Source organism: Pezoporus wallicus, unplaced genomic scaffold, assembly GCF_028554395.1.
Source record: "Pezoporus wallicus isolate ANWC-B61680 ecotype Strahan unplaced genomic scaffold, APGP_CSIRO_Pwel_v1 contig_7731, whole genome shotgun sequence".
NCBI lineage: Eukaryota > Metazoa > Chordata > Aves > Psittaciformes > Psittacidae > Pezoporus > Pezoporus wallicus.
Window position 1 is genome coordinate 269058 of NW_026635361.1, and position 25352 is coordinate 294409.

The window sequence follows — 25352 nt, forward strand, 5'->3', positions numbered from 1 at the left end:
CACAGGGCTTGGAGCAAGCTGCTCTAGTGGAAGGTGTCCCTGCCCATGGCAGGGGTTGGAACTGGGTGAGCTTTAAGGTCCTGTTCAAACCCAGACCAGTCTGGGATTCATCTTATGATTGTATGAGCTATGAAGTGGACTCCGGTCCAACAAGATACATTAGAAAACAGACCAACATCCAAACAGGCATGCAAATGTCTTGTACAAATAACAGGACTGGAGGTGGAATACAACAGTTTTCAGACCTGCTTTCCAGAATTCATGCAGTCACCTAATTGGGTCACTTTTTCATGTCTTTACCTTCAGTTTGCTACACAATTTTGCTGCTTTTTCAGAGCAAAGCCCATCCTGAATGATGTTAATCATTTGCTAACTCCACATTCAATCAGTTCAGCCCATTCTACCCGCTATGAAAACAGAAAACAACCTTGCTGGCTTTGCAAAATGAAGCTGTTGGCTTACCCTTAGCTGAGACATCTATGAGCACTAGTCCTTCCTCTGATTCCCCATCCTCTGCTAGTAGCTGAAACTGACCCAAGTCCTCAGACTCATTAATGGAATACAGATACAGATCTTTGCCTACAAAACCCCCTCTCAAAACAGAAAACAAACCTCCCAAACCCCATGAATTTTACTGTTCTTTAGCCAAAGCACCCTTTTAAAGGCAGAACACACAGTCATCAGGCCACCTCTTTATTCAAAGAACAACAATGGCACGGCAGCAGCTGATGTTCACGTCACCCACGTTCAGACAGGCTTTAACAAACACAACTCCACAACTCCCGTTCGTTCTAAGGGAAACCCTTGCAAAGAGTTACAGGGCAAACTCAAGGCAAATTAATGAATGCTTGTATCCCTCTTCAGAGTTTCAATCTGTAAAGTGAAGGGTACAGCTCACCTCACCCCTTTCACACATAGGAAAAGTCCTCATTAAGTAATTGAATCAAGTACTCATGATTGGGAAATAAAATATTGACCATGTAAATTCCCTCTGATCTCTTCCCCAGTGAAGTTGAGTGCACAGAAACTCCAGAAACACAACACTACCAAACCACTATATGCAGTGGATTCTCTTTTCAGGGCACTCTACAGAAAGACTACTAACTCAAAAGAAAGGCTAATAACTCAAGAAAGGCTTTTTTCATTTCCATTTGCAAACTGAAAAGTCACCAGGATATACCAACACTACAAAACACTTGAGTGAAAACATACCATCTGCCAAAAAAAAGCCATTTACTCTAATTTCATTTTGCTTTTTTATGGAGCGGATAGGATTACATAGACAAAAACACAACTCCTTTTACTGCTAATACTGTTGTAACTTCAGTATCACCATTGAGCAGGTAACCCTCAACTCGTATCATAATTACTCAGGGTTTACTTTTTCACCATTGAAGGGTTTCCACGCTACTATCATTTCATCTTACCTCAAGCACTGGTCCAGCTCCAAGAATAATCTGTTCTACTCCACTGGCAAATCCCTTCTGGCTGAGGGCGGTGAGGTGATGAATGAGAAAGTTGGTGCTCTGTGTCTTTCCTGACCCGCTCTCTCCTGAAATCACGATGCACTGGTTCTTCTTCCGCTGAAGCATGGCGTGGTAAGCCACGTCTGCCACAGCGTAAATATGGGGCTCCAGCTTGCCCAGCTGGTGGTTATCATACATCTTGACATACTTGGGGTTATAGATAGGCAGAAACTTGAATGGATTAATAACTATGAGGATGCTGCCTACGTAGGTGTAGATTTTCTCTTGCTTGAAGCGGTTTCTGAGATTCTCCAGGAGCGTTTTCTCGTTCAGGTCTGGCAGGCTGCACAAGTCATCGTAGTCCTTCTGCTGTGGCTGGGGAAGGAAGCCACGTTCTACCATCCTGCGGCGCTCCTCCGTCACCCTCAGCCAGGACTGGAGGCTCCCATAGTGAATGGACCCGTCCAGGTTCTTCTCCCGCAGGAGGAAGCGATAATCCTCGCCGCTGATGCGGTTCTCCAGGGCCATGCGAGGCCACAGCATCATGCGCTGGACGGGGCAGTCTGTGGGGTTGAGGATCCATTCCTCCCCCCCAAACTCCTTCACCTCGGCCAGGACGTAGCATTTTGTCTTCTCAAGCTGAAGTTTATTGATGAGAGACTCGATCACCTCAGCAGCGGTGGACGTTTTCCTGGCGGTGATGGGGCAGTAGATAGTCCCCTCCGCGATGCTCCCGGGGTAGATGTGCAGCGTGAACTCGCTCTCCTCAAAGCGTCGTCTTCCTCCAACATCATTTACACTCATATTGGATCCTCTCCCATCAGTACCTGCGCTGCATAGTCAGGACTGTCCTCTGTATCTTGTCAGGTCATCATGTTAGCAGAACTAAACAAGAAAAAGGAGAACAAAAATAGGTTAGGTTTATCCCAGCAGGGATCCTTGGAAACCACTTGACATACACCATGAGACGCAACGGAGCAACACCAATTGCCTTAGAGGAAGCAAACGAGGATCCCAAACCAACAGCTGAAAAGAGAATAGGATTTCACCTTTTTCAGAGATGTCCATATCTAACATTAGATATGAAGTATTCCAGCCAACTCACCCATACATTCTCACTATTTCTCTCATACTGCTTACAAACCACAGAACACAAATCTCCAGCACCAAATTAAACACAGTTAATTTCTCAAACATCATCCGTGCAAGATGACAACAGCCATCACCAACCCCAAATGAAAGCAATTCCAGGGTTAATGATCCTCAGTTCTCCACCAATTGGCTGTAAGAAACTTAAAACCCTTGCAGATGTTAAGAGTTATTTCAATATAAAGACAAAAGTTAACTGTGAAGAAATGCAGAGGGCCCTCAAAACCAGGATGCAGGAATAAAGTGGCAGGAGGCATTTAATACTGATAGAACTTTATGTGATCATATCCTAACGTTGAGCTTTTCCTTGGGCACTGCCCCAAAGGACCAAGACCTCACAACTGAGTTCCCCGACAGCACTGACAAAACACTCAAAAGTGGTCAAAACATGAAGTCAAAACCCACTTCAGGTTCAGGGAGCTCCTGAGCTTCAGCTATTCAATGTTAGGAAGCATATGTCAGGAAGCAGCGTCAGATCGCCCTGTCCTTGCGCTCCTCCCAAGTACCCAGATCCAAGACCTTCACTCCAAGTACAACCACCCTCCTCTTCTACAGCCACGCAGGGATTTGAAGATTAGTTTCACTTGCTACAAGATTTCTCAGGTCCTCAAATGAAAACCACTGTTTTATGTTGCATTGCTGCTCACTCCAGGATTTCATAAAGTGCATTATCCCCAGCCACGCGCTATTCAAAGCAAAGAAATCCATGTGTCACAGTGCAATTTATCTGGCAGGGATTCACAGCACATGGCTTGGTAGCAGCACATATATTATATACTGGGAAGCACTCCAACTGCTTGCCTATAGCTTTACTATAGGCACAGATGCAACAGGGATGATGTCAGTTAAGTGCTGGGTTGGGCTTTCTTTGTCTGTCTGACTCCAGCATCAGCTTTTCTTCAAGAAGGAGGGGAGGGAGTAGAGGGGGGGGGGAACCTACCACACTTAAGCCAGATAATTCCTCAAGATTTTACTTCAAAGCTTACAACAAGAGGGCTGGCTATTTTTATTCAAGTTATCAGAGTGCATCAAAGCCTTGCTGACTCACGTGAGAACTGCAAACAGGACTTTAAGTTGGTAACCTTGAGCAAACCAACCTTCCCTTCTGCCCCCTCCCTCTTGTCAAATGCGTGCAAGCTCAATAAATCCTCCCTAAAGCATCAGGTCGCTCCACCACACCTACCCAAAAGCTTTCCTTGCTTCTCTACAGCAGGGACTCGCTGCAGTAACAAACATCTTCGTCTTCTGCATCCAAACAGCTTGAATCCAGGCATGAGCCCCATGGAGAGGCTGTAAGCCCCAGTAACTGCAATCACAGACGGGCCAAGTCCTCCCTGCCTCCAAAACCACTCAAACGCCAGAAGCTTCCACTTAATGACTAAGAAATGTGGCGAGGTCAGAAAGCAAAGAGGTGTTAATTTGTGCCCTATAAATCACAGGAGGTGTGCCACAGGCTTTGCTTTTAGTAACACTAACCATGGCTGGAGTATTATGTTAGGTCAAAGAAACGTTAATGAAGATAATTGCTTGTGGTCTCCCAAGGCTGGTGCACATGAGCCTGGCTCTGCTCAGCATCAAACAGGCAGTGTATGGAGAGAACACTGCACTGAAACGGGTGTTATTAGGTCACTACCATATTTGAGGGAGAAAAGCTCTCCCGACGACAACTGTGCAAGCAGGCTGTTACACTGGCTTTTATAGGACTTTTTAATTTAACAATATTTGTGTGTTTGGACACAAAAAAATTAAAAAGGAACAAGAAGTATTTGTGGGTTGCCAAACAGTTGATACTATTTTAATTAAAGGCACTTTGGGCTGCTCTGGGGTTACATTTAAATGAGAACATCTAAAAATGATGCTACATTGAAGTCGTTTATATAGTCCGAAGGAAAGAAAAGCCACTGTCTTCCTGATGCTGTGCCCAAGTTAAGTGGCAGGTTATAAAAGGACCTGGCTTTACCACCAGGCGCTTCACTCACGTACTGGCTTTGGCAAGGCTGAAGGCAGCAGTACTGGGATGCTGATCCCACGGGAGATGGAAATCCAGATGATACATCAGGCCTCAGAGGTCAGAAATAATTGCAAACTCTGGCCAAAATTCACAGGCTATGTATGCCTGTGAAAGGAAGAACCGATGGCATTTTAAGACAAGATACTTACAGCTTAATAGTTTCTAGATCCTTTTCATTTTGTGTGCTCAAATGAAGACTGTTACTCACATTGACCCTGCACACTGATGTGGCTCCATTTTACTATCATAATTTTACTTGTAACACAAAAAGCACCATCTCCAAACAAACCTGGGGTTACAAACGAAGCCTTGTGTCCTCCTGCATAACCAAACAGCTTCATAGTTCCAAGAAGACGAGAGGCCATTCTAAGAATCCCAATAATAATTCAATTAACAGCAGGAAAAGCTACTGAAACTATAACAGTCAATGAGGCTTTGTGCATACACTAAACCGGTACAGAATGGCTTATTTTTACGTCATATGCTATCTTTTACTAGTTGGCCACAGTTTAATATACGTAAACAAATGTGCTTTTTCAAGTTAAACATATATATCACCACATACAGTGAGTGCTTTTGAAATGGGAGCTGGTTTTTAGTAAGGCTTATTGTGGCGGGGTATCAGACAAAGGAGGATGTCCCAGTTACCTGTGCAAAGGTAACGAACAGAAGGGTTAGGTCATGCCATTTCTTATTTTTCCATTCAGAAAGCTCAACCTCAGTATTTCCCTTTCCAGGGACAGCACAAGCAACACGTGGCAAAAGTCCAAAATAAATCATCCACTGGAAGCATCAGTCCCCATCATAAATAATCTGTGACAGCCAAAGCCTGAAGTCACTGACAGAGTTTGCCAAATATCAGATGATCTGGAAGAGCTAAAGATGAGTGTCAGTGTGGAGGCTGCTAAAGGGGCAATTCTGGAAGCAAAGTTCATTTGGTTTTATTACAACACCCCATAACCCAGATGAGGGCCTGCCAAAATAGCAAAACCTTCTCCCTGTTGCCAGTCCTCAGGCAGTTGTAACAGGCTCGGCTGCTCCAGAGAACCTGGATTCCTCCATCCACAAGTAGGTCACATCACACACCATGTGGGCAGGAATTCCTCAAAGAGATAAACCTAAAACCTCTGATAAAGAATTGGCCAATTCAAACACACTTCACTGCCTAACCTGAACACAGCAGCACAAGGGCTCTCCAAATTTCTCTCCTGCAGTAGCAAACAGCTTCTTGCTGCTGGTACCTGAAATAACACCCCTGCACCATCAAAACTGATGCTACTGACACATCTGTGACAGTTGTGGCTGTAAGAACTACTAGAAAAGCTCACATAGGTGCTCAATGCCTCAGTGGTCACTGCAGTTTTACATGTCAGTCCCTTTGATGATTTATATAATCATAGAATCACAGAATGGTTTGGGTTGGAAGGGACCTTAAGACCATCAAGTTCCAACCCCTGCCACGGGCAGGGACACCTTCCACTAGAGCAGCTTGCTCCAAGCCCCTGTGTCCAACCTGGCCTTGAACACTGCCAGGGATGGGGCAGCCACAGCTTCTCTGGCCACCCTGTGCCAGCACGTCAGCACCCTCAAAAGGAAGAGCTTCTTCCTTAGATCCAACCTGAATGTCCTGTTTCAGTTTGAACCCATCACCCATTGTCCTATCACTACAGTCCCTTATGAAGAGTTCCTCTCCAGCATCCTTGAAGGCCCCCTTCAGATATAACGTTTAACTCCCTCCTTTTTATCATCTTCTCACCAGATTTTTCTCTTCCTACTGTTTGCTGATGGGAGCAAAACATCATTTTCTCTTCATCATCTGTGTTGATCCATCTCAAAAGACCTTTAAGATCATCAAGTCCAACCATCACTGGTCCAACCCTCCTGCAGTCAGCAGGGACACCTTCAACTATATTTGTAATCACAACTCAAACCACCTTCTTCAAAAGAGTCGATGAGCTTGGATCAGCAAAAGTAACTGTCAGCACTCCGAGATTGTCCATATACAGAAAAAAGACCTTTTGGATAAATTTCAAAGTAGCTTATTTGGAGTGAAGAGAGTCACCAATGCAGTGAGATGACCTAAATTACAAACAGATACCAAAACCAGGAGCTGAGACATTCACAGATGCTCAGCAGCAACAGAAGTCCCAGCTGGACCTGGCACAATGGGGTGCTGACACACAACCAAAACACAACCCCTGTAGGCACCAAACACCCATCACCTCCTGCAACATCAAGAACAAACACAGTTTGGTGGTTTCTTTCCTCTCCCCCTAAAATTTTCCATTAGGTCCCAATTCTGTAATCCATAATTCTCCTGCTTGCTAAATCCACTTTATCGTGATCAGAGTTCAAAGCAAATGTAGGTGAACCTAAAAATCTGCATCCCTTCAGCTTCTGCAAACCCAAATGATTTTGTAGATAAACCTTCTCAATGCCCCCAGTCCAAGACAGATCTGTAAAGTAGTTTTTGGCTGTTATTGTCAAAAGGCATAATAAAAGGAGAAACTGCTTGGCCACTGCTACCCACCATGCCTCTGGTGGGATGATCCCCTGCTGTCATGCCAGTACAGCCAGAGTTATCTACTCAGCCTCCAAGCAGGATTCCCAGAACATAAAAGAAGCAGCTGTGAATACACAGCTCAAACCATGTAAATCATCCCCGAAGATGCAAAGTTGCCCACACTACGTGTAACCTAAAATAGGTTGCAAGTGTTTTCCAAGTTGTTCCTAAGCTCACCAGCTTCTCCTGTTTACCCATGCTTACCAAGCAAGAGATACTTCCCTTGCTATTTAAGAGATCCATGGATACATAAAGCACCTCAGTAGATGATAATCCCTTCCTGAGCCTGGAACTACCCCAAGTCTCAAGGACTTGGTCCAACAACCACTCAATGGCTCCTCTCTTGGCAGCTGGAGATGGGTGAGAATGGTGCTGCCTGTTCACCACACTCACTGATGGATCTCATATGGAAATCTGTCAGCTTCAACTTGCAGCTGAGACAAAATGGAAGTGGGAAGAATAGCAAAACCCAGCTAAAACCAAAAAATTACAGGAAAAGCTGTTGCAAAATAAATTACTCCTTGAGGTCGTTGCAAACGGTTCTGACAAACAAGGAACTGAATTCGGATATGAATAACAACATGATCACTCACTCTTCCCCTTAAGGTCAAAGCACCTTCTGTGCAGGGGATGAATCAGTGTCCAAGGAATTCATCATTGCTACACAGTGAATGAAGCTCTTGTCTGTGGGATTCCTGCCCTGCTGGCTGGAGATGTGACTGAAGGCAAAGAAAGGAAATCACAGAATCAAGCAGGTTGGAAAAGCCCTTTAAGCTCATCCAGTCCAACTGCTCCCCAGCACTGCCAAGGCCACCCCTAACACACGGCACTGAGATCTCATCTCCAAGGGGTGTGAACACTTGCAGGGACGGTGACTGCAGCCCTGCCCTGGGCAGCCTGTTCCAATGCCTGAGCACCCTCTGGGGAAAAAGGTTCTCTTAAAATAAAACTAAAAGGGACTACAGGGAGCCTGGGTGACGCCTGTGATTGAGGCAACTGAATGGGAGAAGTGATTTCCCCCTTTGCTCCTGTCACAGCATTTCTGCGTGATGCTGGGAGACCCAAAACAATGGCGCAAACAAAACCGTGCCCTTGACTTGACTGCTCCTCTTTCTTGTACTCCTGGGTTGAGTCACTGCATCTTGACTTCTGGAAGCACTGCTGTCCTGAAAGCAGCATCCCCACACATAAAGGGTGGTGTTAAAGTACTAAAATAATCAGCCCGCTTCATTGTACTCACTGAACAGACGGTGCTTGGAAGTTCATTCTCTCTCTGTCCCAGCATCATGAGAAACTTTGACAAATGAGCATCAGGAATGAAGCCCGTGTCCTCCAGCTGCTCCCTTGGCTTTCTTGTGCCACCAACCACAAAGTAATAATATAGAAAAATAAAACTGAAAAACACAAAGGCGATTGCAAAGGAAAAGGTGGCATAGTTTAACTTACACTTGCTGCTCCCATATCCCTCATGTGCCAAAGGACAACTATATGCAGACTGACCAACAAGAAGGCAGGAACTAAGGGAGTGCTTCGTATATCCCAAGTTTAGAGATTTCCAGCGGGATGAATCATTGTTACAGGTTATTTTGCCTCTTCTAATGACTAATTAAGTAGTCACTGCCCAGAGGCATGACAGCCCTGTTTCAAATACAAAGATGAATTTGTCATTTACAAACGCGGCCCAACCATTGTCGTCTGACAGAGCATCCCTCCCCAGTACTGAAACCCTGTTCATTTCAGCAGCCAAAATGTCCCATTTTCCACATTTGCTGGTTGGATTTGCTCCTTACAGGCGTCCATAGAGTAGTTCAGTCCCTGAAAACCCAAGTGGAAACAAGCTGGTATCTCAAAAGCATAGATCAAGGCCAGATAACACATTCCTACAAGCTCAGAGAAGAGGCAGCTATAGCAGGGAGAGAGCAGAATAAACCATAAATGGACACAAGATTTTACTATCTCACAAAGCACATGTCCATCTATTTATATTTTTTTTTGCAGCCAAAAATTTCACGTATACAGCCTGAAAAAAGAACAGTGTGTACCATAAAAATCTTCCTGAACCTGTTAAAAATGAAGCATATGAAGTGTTAGAGCAGAGAAACTCTGCCAAGGACTACAGAGGTTCACACTGAGGAGCATCTCACCAGCCCCAAAATGGATGCACAAAATACCTTTCTTGGAGCCCACGAACTCCACCAGTGTTAAGGAGAAGATGCTTCTATCCCAGACAAGCTCAAGAGCTTCAGAGAACAAAACCTAGGGAGATAAAGGCATCCTTCCCCTTCTAATCCAGCCTGTAGGCATTGGTAGAGGATAAATGTGACCACTGCTGTGCTGGAAAGGTTACAGCACAGCTCTCCAGTACCACTTCGAGCTGCAGCAAGCATCACACGTGAAATAACAACTGGGCTAAAAAAGATCCTCTCCAGAACTGGTATTACACAAACACATTGCACTGGCACATGAATGCCACTGCAGTAGAAAAGTTCATGAGATCACAGACTGGTTTGTGTTGAAGGGACCTTAAAGCTCACTCAGTCCCAACCCCTGCCACATGCAGGGACACCTTCCACTAGAGCAGCTTGCTCCAAGCCCCTGTGTCCAACCTGGCCTTGAACACTGCCAGGGATGGGGCAGCCACAGCTTCTCTGGGCACCCTGTGCCAGCGCCTCAGCACCCTCCCAGGGAAGAGCTTCTGCCTAAGAGCTCATCTCAGTCTCCCCTCTGGCAGGTTAAAGCCATTCCCCATGGCCTGTCCCTACAGGCCCTTGTCCCAAGCCCCTCTCCAGGTTTCCTGCAGCCCCTTCAGGCACTGGAGGTGCTCTCAGGTCTCCCCTTCAGGAGCCTTCTCTTCTCCAGGCTGCCCCAGCCCAGCCCTCTCAGCCTCGCTCCAGAGCAGAGCTGCTCCAGCCCTCACAGCATCTCCATGCCCTCTGGACTCAACCTAAAGGGTGCACGTCCCTCTTGTGCTGGGGGCTCATGAAGATAAGGGAAATAAATGGCAACTTATTAAAAACAATTTACATTTTTATATGCTATAATCAAGAAGTAATTTCTCACATGGCAGTTTCACCATAATGTATATTGTCCATTGTTATACAGATATATATTGATAGATATCAGTATATCCATTTACACATCTCAACATATATTGATAAACTGATCAACTGATACACTGATATCTATCAATATATATTTATATATCAGTGTATTGACCCTTTTGAAAGGATCTTTTTGACTCAAAGAGCCACACTGCTCAGCAGGGACAACCGTTGCCCGAGAACACATTGCCAAAGCAGAGCATTGTCGCTCACTGCTCCAACCCACTTTCAGCATGAGCCAAGACAACCCAACACTTCTTAGCCTTGCTGGAGCCCCCGCATGCAGCAAAATAAACATAAAGCCACTTTGGATGTGGCAATTCCTGTGCTGTATTTCCCTTAAAAGTAAAAATTAGGAACAACATACATTACTGAATGTCCATAACTGAATAACATTAGTTTTGAATACTGGCTCAAATAATACCTCAATAATTTCAGATGTTTTCCTGTAGTCTTAAAAGCACTGCAGTTGCCTGGAAGAAGTTAATACAGTTTAGACACAAAGTCACATTTAAGCATCCTAGTGCTGGGGAAGATACAATAACGCTGTTACTAATGCTATTTTCCTAATTTTCTGGAGGATTATGGCCAGCCCCAATAACAAGAAAGGGATGATGTAAAAGCCTTCCCACAGAAAACTCTTTTTGGCAAACACTCTGCTTCGAATTAAATTTTCCACTGTTCCAAATGCAATACTATTGCATTTCACAAAAATTATTACCTGCCTGTTCCTGGTGAGCCAGCAACACAAAACCTGAGTTTTCCCTGATGCCAAAAACACGTTTCCCACCTTCCTACTGATAGGATATATACTCCTCGGGATTAACATGAATGATACAAAGCAGGTCAGGAGCCAAATCCCATTCTGTAACATTTTAGCTGAAGCACAGCTTTTCATGAAGGAGAGTTTAAACAGCCAATTCCCCAGTTCTCCTCTCTGCCCATGTTCTTTAAGTGACACCCCAATTCATCTTCTCTTTAGCATCTGCATAAGAATAAAGCTCTCTTTGGAAGTCCATATTCTTCCAGTACCATGTGCACCTCCCCCTGCAGCTGCGGGTTTCTTCTGCTATAACTCTTATTCCTAACCACAAATCCCCCCCAGGCTTCCACACAAGCGCATCCTTGTTCTTGTTGTCAGTTGAGTCGCCCCTCAGCTGACTGCAGAACACACGTGAGCCCTGTCCTCCCTCCACTGCTTCTGCTTCCACCTCCTTCCCGTTTCCATCTGCAGATGAAATCATTTCCCCACAGAGCATCAGCTTTGCTGCAACAAATGGAAGTCAGCCTCCAGCAGCAACGACAGCAGCCTTGTCAGGAAAGCAGCAGCTGCTCCTGACTACATTCAGGTTCATGGTTAAGGAACAGATGATGCCACACATTACCTATCTCCTCTCAAAGTTCAGCATCCGAAACAGCTTAGTGCATCACTTCACCTATACATACATACATACATATATACATATGTTTTAGAACTTTGTCCTGTATAGCCAAATCATACAAGTAAATTCTACACCAACATGAAAGCCCCTTCCTGCCCCCCAGTCCATGTAGGTGCCAGGTACCCGATCTCGTTATCCACAGACTGGTAGCAACCTGTATGCTCTCTATATAGCCCAGCTGGCATAAAGAAGAGCTTTTAAGCATTCAATGATGTGCAATTAAGGATCAAAGGGAAAATAATACTGAAACTGTACTGCCAGATCTGCTTGGCTACCTTACAAAGCAAAAAAAAACCCAAAACTCCAAACAAAACCACCCAAACAGGGTGATTCATATTTTAAACACGAGTTCCAGCAACTAGGTTATGAAAAAAAAATTTAAAAATCAGTCTTTTTCCTCTAAAAGGCATATTTATAAAAAATACGCATCCCACAGATTAAGATCATTTACTAGTAAGGGCACAAATAGGATGTTGAGCTAAACTAACCACAAAACAATCTATTCCATCTCAAAATGAAGCTGTCAGGTAAGTGCCACAACACAAGGGTGGCTTTTAAACTTGAACAAGACTGTTCTGAATGCAGCAAGACATGAAACCAAAAACAAAAGTCTTCTTCCAAGCCAAGAAGTACTGAAAAATGTCTTGAATAATAGATGACAGCTTCACTAAAAATAGTTATTGTCAGCGCCCAAAAACACCAGCTTTGGAGCGCTTTGAAAACATTACCATTGAAAAAGGAAGGAAAAAAGGGGATCTGTCCAAGGGTTTAATAATGCATGGCAAAACATTTCAAGGCTGATAGTTCACTAAATAATGTTGGTACTGTAAAACTGAAGGGACAACTTGTTTGAAATACCACCTACATGATAGACCTTTATATACATTATGTATTCCACCACTGTGTGCACAGTCAGGACTTTAAGCACGAATCTCCATACTGCACCTCATCTTCTTATCCCCTTCTCCCAAACAGGGGCAAAGTTTTCTATGAAAATATTCCTTTTTTTTTTCCCCAAAATTTTTCTCTTGTTTCTGAATTCCACAGCTGAATTGTCCATGAGATCCCCAAAAGAAGCTGTGAATTCATGTAAAGGACTAAGGAAACTAAATGCTAGCCTGGCTTCACTCCCAACCTTTTTAATAGGGAAGCAAGAACAGGATGACTATGGAACAAGATTATTTGGGGAGTTAAAGATCCTTTTAATATACAGAGGCATATTATGGCAACAGGGAGAAAGCTTCCACCTCCACTGCTTGTCCAGTAGCAAACATCCAGGAGGAAGCCCAGCTGCACTGTGTACAATGGATGTGAGATACCAGTTAGGTTGCCACCCTCTGCAAGATGGGAGGCCCTGTCACCAAAGCCCACGTTGTATGTGCTCGGTCCAAACAAGCATTGGAATATCCTGGAAAAGACCGCTTGATTTAAAAGAATAGCAGAAAAGGAGAAGCTCCAATGAGTGCACCGTGTTTGTTTTCCCAAACTGCTGTGGATGGATGGTCGGTGCTAGATCAGTGCAAGCATCCAAACACAACACGTATGAAAGACAAATGCTTGACCAAGCATGGACTGCCCTTTTAATGAGAGCTACAGCCTCGGTCGAGCTAAACAGTGCTCCTAAATTCAGGTTATTCTAAATAGTCACCTTCTTCTAAATTCAGGTTATCAAGTATTGCTTTTCTTGACAGAGCAGATCTGCTGACTGAAGTCTGCAGTTCAGTGATGATCACGGACTGGCAACAGGGAATCGATGCATCCATTAGGGAAGTCATAATTCACCTTTGGAAATGAAATAAGGATGAAGGATCTACAGCAGATGCAGTGACACAGCACACTGCCACGATGACCATGTATTTAGGATGCCTCTGGTATACTCTGGGTGATTTAAAGCTGGTTTTGGGGGGGGTCATATACCTTTTGCTAATTTTACATCACCAATAAGGATTAGGAAGAGTCTTGATTTCCAAGCCCACCAAGCAGGTAACTCCATACAGCCACCCAACATGAAGCAAGACAAGCAGAACCTATAGACAAGGATTAAGATGACAACAGGGGACAAAGACATACATGGGCTTTGTATTTCATTTGAATCTTCCCAGCTTTGGGCAAAACCAACAGTAACGCTGCAGCTCGGACCACAGCTTCATTCTGATCACCTTCTACAACAAAGTAACCTGCTTGGGTGATGTGGGGTGAGCAGTGGAGCATGCAGGAGCATGGCACAGGCTGGGATCTACTTGGCTGGGGAGCAGCTCTGGGAAAAGGGACCTGTGGGTCCTGCTGGACACAAGCTCAACAGGACTGGGCAGCCCTGTGAGGAAAGGCTGAGAGCTGGTTTTGTTCAGCCTGGAGAAGAGGAGGCTCAGGGGACACCCTATCACCACATTCCACTGTTTAAGGGCGGCTACAAAGAAGACTGAGACTCCCTTTTTACAAGGAGCCCCATGGAAAAGACAAGGGGTGATGGACACAAGTTCCTGCTGGGGAGATTCCAACTGGACATAAGAGGAAAACTGCTCATGAGAACAACCAGCCACTGGCATAATCTCCCCAGGGAAGTGGTGGATTCCCCAGCACTGGACACTTTTAAGATAGGGCTGGACAGGGTGCTAGGACATCTCCTCTAGGTCATGTTTTGCCTAGAAAGGTTGGCCCAGATGATCCTTGACGCCCCTCCCAACCTGGCATTCCATGATTCTATGATCCTTGCATGTGGGTAACAGCTTCTACCTTAACCAGCCAAGCTGGAGCTCGACACAACAAAGGGTAGCAGAGGAACGCAGCTGTTGAGCAAATAAGGCTCAAAAGCACATTCTGGAATTGTTTTGGTTTTAAATCATTCTATTAATCCAGTAAGGTCAGAATTGAGCTGATCAAGGCAACAGTCTGAATCTCAGGGTATTCTCTGATAAAAACCCACCTCATCTGGAGGTTGAAGATCTGGTTTCTTTGGAGATCAAGCAGCAAAACAGGAATATTCACAAGACTGACAGTGATTTCAGTGCTTCAGTGGGCACAAGTTAAAACCGAGCATATTCAGCTCAAACTAGCACTATGTATTTGCTTCTTCTCTTCTGCTCAGTGTCTTGCACTTCCATGTCTTTAGAAGGATGACTCTCCCATCCTGAATAAGAAGGGGGGGGGGGGGTGGAGCAAGTCCAGAGGAGGCCACGAAGATGATCAGGGGCTGGAGCACCTCCTTTTGGAGGAGCACATTGGGGCTGTTCAACCTGGAGAAGAGAAGCTGCGTGGAGACCTCAGCACAGCTTCCAGTGTCTGAAGGGAGCTACAAGGATGCTGGAGAGGGACTCTTCATCAGGGGCTGGAGTGGTAGGACAAGGGGTGATGGGTTCAAACCAAAACAGGGGAAGTTCAGGTTAGATCTAAGGCAGAAGCTCTTCCCTGTGAGGGTGCTGAGGCGCTGGCACAGGGTGCCCAGAGAAGCTGTGGCTGCCCCATCCCTGGCAGTGTTCAAGGCCAGGTTGGACACAGGGGCTTGGAGCAAGCTGCTCGAGTGGAAGGGGTCCCTGCCCGTGGCAGGGGTTGAAACTGGAGGAGCTTTAAGGTCCTTTCCAACCCAAACCAGTCTGGGGTTCTGTGATTAACAAATGGAAAAGCGATGGTCCTTGAGCACATGGCTCAGGCAGTCTGCACTGAGAGAGAGCAAACAGCCTCAGCTGCTTTAAGAAATGACAGCCTGCAGCAGCAAGTATTAAACATCTCAAAGTTATTGCACATCCCAAGTAGAAACATCACAGGCAGAAAGGAACTCTTTTAAGCCAGAAGCAAAACTGCTTCCTTGACATGTGTCTGTGCATTTACCACAGGCAGCTCTCAAAGGAGCTCTGGGGACAGTGTTTCCCTTACTGCAGCAGTGCCCACTCCCACTTCCCTGAATGGAGTCCCATACAGGCTGAAATAAAGCTCTCTTCTGCCTTATATATTCAGGACTTTTTGAAATCTCCCATAAATCTAAAGCCTCCCCTGGGATATTTGGGGTCTGAACATTTAAAAGTGATTCTTCAGGGACTGTTAGCTTCAGTTGCAGGGTTACTCCCAGAGAAAGTCATCAGGGCCTCTCCCTTTTGGCTTCCCACCATGTGCCGATCTTTCTCTCCCAGTATTTCTCTTCCATGTTCAAGGGGAAGCAGAGGGGCCTCTCCCCACTAAACACACAGTGATCTCCGTATCTCCCTATGGAAAACCATCAGCTCCACCTGACACGGGAGACGGAACACAGACATCCCTCCAGAATCTGCAGTACACACGGGGTTTAAGCCTTTTCCCTTGTAAAGAGTATTAGCAGTATGGCTTAGATGCCGGTTTTGCTTGTTTAAAGATGCCAACAGTAACACAAAAAGACAATTCTGTATTTACCAAATCTGCAGTGAAAAACTGATTCTAAACGTGCTCCTTCAGTTTCCTGAAGCTTTTTTTTTTTTTTTCCTAATTATTCTGAGTTTTAAATTAGGGAGCAAGCAAACAGCATCCATGAGCCTGAAACCACTTCTAGACCTCGGTTTCTATCTCCAAATGTCCCAGGAGAAGAGCTTGTTACAGCAACAACATTCCCCAGTTTCTGTAGGGGACTTTCCATTTGCTCTGACCCTCAGCAACTATTTACTTCCATAAGCAGACCAAAATGTAAAGCAGTTTCCAAAATGTTGCCCCAAGTCATAATATTCTCTCAGGTGTATTGGACATTCGTGTGTAGTCATGAGAAACATGAGCACACAGCTGGCTTTACTATATGAGTTCACCCAAACCCAAGCAAGGACCAGTGGGCATCTCTCCATCCCTGCACATCTCCCCAGCCTCACTCCCCGGAGTGGCCCCACAGCTGGAGCTGTATTGAGGACAAATCCCAGCACCAGCCCTGTGTCCCTGCCCTTGGAAGGGGACAGGACAGAGCTGAGGTCAGCCATGTGTTATCTGAAATGCAACACTGGTTCTAGCGATCAGGCTCAAATAACACAGCTGGTTTCACTGCTAGCTTCTGTTTACAGGAAGGACAACCGAGACGGCACTCCATGACATCCAGACCTAAATGGCTTTCCACAAGCACATCATCACCTAGAAAATACATGGCATTTTCCCTGATACTAGAATCTGACTGATGAGAATCAAACACGGATCATAAAAGAGAAACCGTGCTTTCTGCGACTTTAAAAGATGATGTAAGATCACAAACCTCACCCTAAATCAATACAAAACCACCTCCCAAGACCCTGCCTAAAGAACACCACTTATTTTCTCAAGTTATTACATGTTTATTCAGATTCAGCAACATCACAAACATTTCAGCTGAAATACTCTCAGTCTTGTGCATGCATCTTGTCTACCTTTCTCATACTCACAGGATTTATTTCCAAATGTTTATCCTCCCAAGTAAATCAGCACAGCTCTAAGCTTCAGGAGAATCATTTTATTTCCAGCAGGAGTTAGGTGAGGGGGAAGTAAAGCATTTTAACCCAAGGCTTTCAGACTGTAATGAATTATTCCACTGGCCCAAGGCCAGCACAACTCCCCACATCAGGAAAAAGAGGTCAGGTAAATCCAATAACGAGTATTTAAAAAGACAAGTCAACAAAATGAGCTCCATTCTCTTGCTGAAGGCAAAGCAAGGTCATTGTGGAAGGGGGGAGGGTGGGAAATAAAGAGGGGATCAGCAATAAAATAACTGCAAAAATCAGAAGATTTAACCTATTGGGTTTTGCAATTATTTGCACTCCATTTCACCAGCAGAATTAGAAGCATTAGGACAGAACAGGCAGCTGCCCAGGGACATAACATACAACAAGCCCCACTCTCTACCATGGCCCTGCAGCAACAACAGCTCCATCCCGCAGCAGATGCTCCCTCTCAGCTCTCATCAGGCACACAAAGACACGGAGCTTGGATGACACACTGAGAGCTCCCAAGGTGAGCTGCCAGCAGGAGCACCGTGGGGAGGAAGTGTGGGCATGGGACTCCTGCAGATGTCCACAAAACACTATGGGAAAATTAAAAAGGAACTAAAAAGGAAATTACAGGACACATCCGTGTCCTGGGCCACCCGCGTGCTGGGCTGCATCCCCAGAGTGTGAGCAGCAGGTCAGGGAGGTGACCCTGACCCTCTGCTCTTGTGAGACCCTGCTTGGAGCACTGTGTACAGTTCTGGTGTCCCCAACATAAGAAGGACATGGAGCTGTTGGAGCAAGTCCAGAGGAGGCCACGAGGATACTCGGGGGCTGGAGCACCTCCTGTATGTAGACAGGCTGAGAACATTGGGGCTGTTCAGCCTGGAGAAGAGAAGCTGCGTGGAGACCTCAGAGCAGCTTCCAGGGTCTGAAGGGGGCTACAAGGATGCTGGGGAGGGATTCAAACTGAAACAGGGGAAGTTCAGGTTAGGTACCACTGTGAGGGTGCTGAGGCGCTGGCACAGGGTGCCCAGAGAAGCTGTGGCTGCCCCATCCCTGGCAGTGTTCAAGGCCAGGTTGGACACAGGGGCTTGGAGCAAGCTGCTCTAGTGGAAGGGGTCCCTGCCCGTGGCAGGGGTTGGAGCTGGAGGAGCTTTAAGGTCCCTTCAACCCAAACCATTCCATGATTCTATATTGATCTCACACAGAAAGGTTTGAAGGACTTGTCTCAGTTGATCGGATGAATGTCAGGCTCTTGCTAATCAAGGTGTTCAGAGAGGAACGAAATAGATCTTTCTTTACCATCATTGACATCTACTGTCTGTATTTTTGTTGAAAGATAAGATGGTATGGAAAGTTCTTTTTGTTCAGAACAGCTCCATCCTCATATCCCTCCCTATAAACTGCTGTCCCTGATATACCAAGTCTGCCTATATTGCATGCACAGGAATCACAGACCACGATTTGGATCAGAAATCAGATATTCAGCTGAGTTTTCAGGATAGAAAACTTGTTTCCCATCTTCTCCCATTTTTCCATCCTCAGCCCAAAAATCACTTTCTACAGAAAAATGCAATTTAACCACTTTAGGATGATTACGCTTACCTCTGCCTTGGCTGCAGGCACAAAACCATCTGAAGTTTCCCCAAATATTTAAGGGCATTGATGTTTTTTAAGCTCTTTGGGGTCTGACAAGACACACTGGAACCTATTTGTTGTATTTTGATGTCCTCATCAATTTTACACTTGACCCTCATGGATTTTCTATGTTCCTAGTGTCTTTCTAATGAACTTCCCTGATTTTATCATTTAACCCATTCACATCCCTCCCTGGGTATCTCCCTTATCACCTTTATCCCTGTATCCCTTAAATCCCAGCCACAGTCCCACAATTGACTGGGTAGAGATTTCAGCTTCAATAACCTAAACTATTCCATCAAATCCCTTACTGTGAAGGGGCTCCAAGTGATTACACACCAACCTCTTCTAATTCCTTTTTCGTTTCAATGTATTTTCTGACACCAACTCTTAGCAGCTCTATTTTCACAGCATTGAGACTTCTCTACTAACACCACAAATTCATAATTTGGATTAAAGGACATTAATTTCTACAAAAGTGGCAAAAAAAAAAAAGAACTCCATTATGGGAAAATGAACATTCTCTCTGCACTAGTTCAACAAGTGAAAACCTATCTGAGCAAATACCAACTTCTCTCAGCAATACAAAACCCAAACAGCACCACACTGGTATTGTGGTTGGAATTCTATCAGGCTCCATCAATTTTAACTAAAAAAACCCAAACCCAAAGGACATGTGCACAAGGAAGAGGACATTTCCCAACCTAAGCCACCCAATAGCCCAACCACATGTTTTTTCCTCCAAACTTCAGTCACATCTTTAGCTTAAGGACAACCTGCTCGCCTCTCACATGAACCAACTACTGCATTTGTTTAAAGAAAGAAGGTTTCAACATGGTACCCCCCAGATGCTGTGCATTTGCTGACTTCAGTACATTGCTCTGGTGATTCAGGCAACAGTGAAGCCTCAGCAGCAGTTCTCAATTGCAGCTGAGTTCGCTCTTCAGGCACCCATCATCATTTGTTAAATGAGAGGGAATCGTATCCTTCCCAAGACAGATTGGAAAGTGCTTTCTCCGAGTACGTCATCCAGATTTATAACTCACATTTACAGTTAGCTATGGTGATTTAAGCAGGAAAGATCCTGCTTTGCTTCAATCCTTTAAATTCCCTGCAATACTTACAGCTACTGCATGAACTCTTGTCCTTCCCAATAACTAATGTTATTGAAAGAACAGCTTGGAAGTTGCTCTTCAAGGAAACTTCCCACTAGCAGGCTCAAGGGTTAAATAAGTCTAATACTTCCAGAGTGACTGCAGAGCTCCCTGCCCTCACATCCATGGTGTCACCCTTCCTGGCTCCTCTAAAAGACAGCGGGAGATGGCACTTCCAGGAAACAGAAGTCATCTCAGAGCTTCTCTGAGAACATGTAGGCCACCTCTGCTACCTGAAAAACAGACTACATATTGGCATCATATGGTAAAGTAAAATACATAAGCATAATTATCCCCACAATGCATGAAAGAACATATGGTATGGAAATGAAACTGCCTTAAACCTATTAACTTGGCAATGGGATGAGAGCAACAGAAGGAAGCACGAAAGAAATGTTTAGAAATATATTCAGTGTAGGATCACACAAGTAAAGCACATCCATCACCCGGATAGTGCAGTGACACTAGGAAATGAGCTAAGTAAATCCAAGATTGAAGGTTCATTTTCTGAAGTGCATCTGTTTGGCTCCTCTCCCCTTAAACCTCATCATCTAGCCACGCTGGTTTTCATCTCTGATGCAAGAACATACATCAAAAGGGCGTCTTCAACAAGCAGCCATGGAAAACATGCTTCTCATTTGGATTTATAATGAAATAATCTGGATCCCAGCAGGTCCTTGCCACAGCTCTCCATATGAGCATGCAATGGATGACATCTCCTTTCAGGCTGACCCATACTAGTTTACCAGGTTTGGGTTTTTTGGGGGTTAAAGACTACCAGTCATCATAGAATGGTTTGGGTTGGAAGTGACCTTAAAGATCATCTAGTTGTGCCTCTCCTGCCACAGGCAGGGACACCCTACACTAGACCAGGTTGGACTGGATTCACTAGACCCCCCTCCACTAGACCAGTCTTCACTAGGGAAAGGTAAACCAGCTGGTTTTTCACTGAAGCAGATGAGCAACACTGCATGAAGCCAACTAAATTGAGGGAGACAGCACCTTCCTACAAAGGAGTGATGTCCTCCACTACAGTCCCTCCCTGGGATCATCCGGACATTGCTTTCTGCAACTGGGAATGAGGAAAGCCAGAACTGAGGTGAGTTTACCATGGAGCCAGTCAACTAACAACATTCCTAGGGATGGCAAGTAGTTTTTACACTTCATGTACCAGCAGTACAGGCAACCGGGCAAAACTCTGGCTGAACATGTCCATGGAGGGACTCTGACTTTGGATTAGAAAGGCGTTGACTCCCTTCAAATGAGTCCAGTGGAGGCCCATCTCACCAACCACCAGTAATCCAGTTAGGCTGAGGGGCCTACAAAGCAACCGATATAGAGATCTGGGTAAATTCCCAAAGGAATTTACCTCTCTGTCCTCTCCGTGCCTAAGGACTCTGGTCACCAGTGGAGTTTTAAGGTGGAGACACAGAAGGTCACTACACCAAGACCAACTAGAAGATGTTAGGAAGCTTTAGTCCCCCAGGTTCTGCTGACAAACATGCAGTAGCACAAATAAGAGGAAAAACAAGTGAAACCTGAATGCACGGAAGTTTTCAAAATGAATATATGGATATTTTATGCATGGTTTCAACTGAATTCAGAATTACCTCCACCAAAACTCCCCCTTAGTTGATGACTAGTCTGTGTATCACACAACTTGACTCCAACATGCTGATCTGGTTTGTCTCTGCTACACCACAATCCCATTTCTTTGGGTATCTCTCTGAGGGTTTGCAGGTCCCTGTACTCTGCACCACAACCAGAGCAAACCAAAGCACTGCTGTAGGCCAACACAAAGAACAATTAGATGAGGAGAATATCAAAGCCATCAAACAGTGGCACTGGGGCATTAAAATATGAATTAGGAGAAATACAAAGCAGGGAAGGTCAGCTAATGAATTTACATAGAAATGCGATGAAGTGAGAATGGTTTCCTTGATCTCCCATAACATGATGAAGGTTTTTGTCAGATTCCTCTTGAGCACTGCCATTTCACAGGCTGGCTTGCTGTGCTTTGCAAGAGTGAGCAAGTGGGGGCTCTCCAAGGGCGCTCCCAGTGTTACTTGCAAAGGATTCCCCTGTTACATAAAGCTGTGAGCAGAACTTTGCATGAGGACAGGAAGAAACCTCCTCTGCCTGCAGTGCCTGCCATCTTCTTACCTAGCGCTACCTCTCTCATCAGCTGTACCATCACCTCTGGAAGCAACTTTGTCTCCCCACTTTTCCCCAAAAAAAAGCCAGAATATTCACGTCACCACCACCACCAATGTGGAAATTCATAAAGACACTTTGGAAGTACCTTATTTAACAAGGTATTTAACCTACCTTGTGCCTACACTTCCCAAACATTAACATGCCTAATATCTAAACTGAACTTCCCTTGTTGCAGTTTAAACCTATCACCCCTTGTCCTATCACTACAGTCCCTAGTGAAGAAAAGCCCCACAACACCAACCACCTTCCAACACTGATACCAGATCTTTCTCAAGCCTTGAGGTGCAGTGCAGCTCAACTCACTCATTACATTCCACAGCAGACGATGATCCTCCGGGATCCCTCCGCTCCAGGGTGGATCAGGATGGACAAGTGGTTTTATTGCAACGGCAATTGTTGCTGGCCTCCTCCTCCTCCTCGCCAGGTCGTCAGAGTGTGTAGGCACTGAGGGAACAGGCTGCACATATTTCAGCCGCAGCACTGGGAGCCCTGGGCTGACGTGGGAGCTGCCCGCCACCAGCAGATTCTTTAGGCATTTTCTGCATGCACACCGTGGGCAGCTCCAGAAATACCATCCACGTGGAAAAAATGGGAGAGTATTTTCTTCCTGGGACAGGGAAGAAGCCATCTTGCTAAATACAGCTCTGCTCAGGGGCAGCAGTGCCCACTGTCTGCACTAGGGGTAATTCAGGAATGTTAAGTGTTTTCTGTGCATAAATCACCCAAGTTCAAGCTCAACAGCTTTCTCTCTGAGGATAAAGCCCTTGGTGGCAATGACCTAATATTTGCCTACTCTCTTATCAAGCAGGAGCCTTACTCCAAAGGCTAATTCAAGCAGAGATTAGATTTCACGTATGAAGGAATGGACAATAGCATCAGATACTCTTCAAACACCAAGTAAGAAGATTAATGCAAGCGCTGCTGCTGTGGGGTCTCACCTCAACAATGCCTTGAACAAGGAAAACCACCCCGATACCTGCAAACTAAGCTTCCCAAACACTCCATCACAGTTCATTGCATAGACATCACCTTGCTCCTCTTGGCCGACAGCAGCTACAAATAGTCTGCAGGAAGCCACCAATTTCCTGAAAATAGGGTTAACTGAGAATCGTAGGAAATGGAGAAAATGAAAGCTGGTTGTAACATCTTGACTAGGCTGAGCATACCACAAGAAGGGAAAAGAATTCCCAGAACAGAGCACAACCAGAAATCTAAACCCATGCAACACTAAAGAAGATCATTCAAACCATTAACAGAGACCTGACAAGTACAAAGACCGGGTAAGAAAGATGGGTCTGTTCAGCCTGAAGAAGAGAAGCTGTGTGGAGACCTCAGAGCAACTTCCAGTATCTGGAGGGTGCCACAAGGATGCTGAGAGGCTCCCTTAAACAGGAGAAGTTGAAGTTAGATCTTACGCAGAAGCTCTTCCCTGTGAGGGTGCTGAGGCGCTGGCACAGGGTGCCCAGAGAAGCTGTGGCTGCCCCATCCCTGGCAGTGTTCAAGGCCAGGTTGGACACAGGGCTTGGAGCAAGCTGCTCTAGTGGAAGGTGTCCCTGCCCGTGGCAGGGGTTGGGATTGGGTGAGCTTTAAGGTCCCTTCAACCCAAACCAGGCTGGGATTCTGTGATTCTGTGACAAAGAATTACTTCCTCCAGCACACTTGCCTACAGAAAGCCACTTTCCACACTAGGGTTGAGTTTTCACATGTAACTACCTAAAGGTGACCATCTAAAATCTGAATTAGAAATAGAGGCAAGCTTAGTTGTAAGCTATACCGAGCACCTTGCAAAGAGTAGTACCTTGCAATTAAGTGCTCCCACTTAAGGACTCATTCAAAAACTGAATAGCAAAGAAGACCTCAGCAATGCAGTGAAATTTCACTTGCTCAACAGTTGTGCTGAGAGATGACACACACATAAAAATCACCTCGGTGCTCTGTGGGAACCAATCTGAAATGAAAATATGAAGCTTTGATGACTTTGCAAAAGAAAAAGGGAAAGAAAGTAGGAACTTTGGTTTTAAAATGTGTGAATTGTCACAAAACGTTGTGCAACCAAAAGAGCAGAAAATGCAGACTGACACGTTAACACCAGCTGAAAATACAGTCAGAAAAATGGCTTAAATAGAAGTATTATAGCAGCCCTTCAAACCTCCAGGAATTGCAGGATATAGATGCAGAATAAGGAGGGGAGCTGAAAATCACAACAGCCCTGTGCTGTGGGCTCTGTCATGCACCTTAAATAGCCAAGAAGTGGGCGAAGGAAAGAACCACATGCGCGATGTGGCAGCAGGGGAGGAACGAGAGCGATGCAGTATGTAAAATGCCACTACATAAGAACTGAGGGGGCTAAATCCAACAGAGGAAATAAAGAGGTAAAACTCCCCTCTCGGGCACTTGGCTGGTGGAGCAGCTTCCCTGTGACCAGGGGACAGGCATCTTATCCTGCCCCAACCTTAAAGCAAAATCCATTTAGTTTCATATGCTCGTGTTGCTCTTCTCTTGCATCCCAATACGACCTCATTGAATTAACTTTGCATTTTTATCTGTACCTCTAAGGCTCTTCCTCATGCATAATTTAAGATCATTATCCACAGGTTGACTCCTGTGCCAGCTCAAGGTGCTGAGCTCCATTTCCAACCCATTAAAAGATTAAAAAAAACCAAACCACCACTTTCATGGTTTTCCAAGACTCTCCCATCACACCTTTGAAAGAGGCAGCCTCTAAATATTTATACATCCTTTTCACATCCTCTCAAGCTTTTCTCTTGCTTACACAACACCTACAAACCAGCACTATCCCACAGCCAAGGCGGGAGGTGTGCCAAGACCCCGCGCTCATCCGTAGATTTCTGTCACCCTCCCTGGTAGACTCTCTGGATTCATCTCAAACGATGAAACTGTTTGTAACTAGGGCACACAGGCAATAAAATAAACAAGTAGAATAAGCCAAAAAATACTGTATAATACTGTAAGCCATTTGTAAAGTAATAATACAAACCTACAGATCACCGACAATGTGTTTCTGTTGAAAACTAATTCCTACAAACAAGAGTACAGCTCACAATGAGGATGCTCTTCCATCAAGTCACTGGTGACATGTCCTGCAGATCCATACCTCTCCTAAGTGCAGCTGTGTCTTTCCCCACTGGCAGCACCATCCTAAACTCCTTCCTTCAAATAAACAAGTATGAAAAAAATCTCTTTCAAAG

The 25352-nt window shown here is 45.2% G+C and overlaps 1 protein-coding gene across 10 annotated transcripts in view; it reads right to left on the reverse strand.

Moving 5' to 3' along the window:
- Window positions 1-25352, reverse strand: part of MYO9A (myosin IXA) — a 191382-nt gene that overhangs the window by 152771 nt on the left and 13259 nt on the right. For all 10 annotated transcript variants that reach the window (XM_057420638.1, XM_057420679.1, XM_057420688.1 and 7 more), the window contains exon 2: window positions 1428-2351. In XM_057420638.1, the coding sequence (XP_057276621.1) occupies window positions 1428-2270 (843 nt within the window). In that variant the 5' untranslated portion in view covers window positions 2271-2351. The remainder of the gene's footprint in view (window positions 1-1427; window positions 2352-25352) is intronic.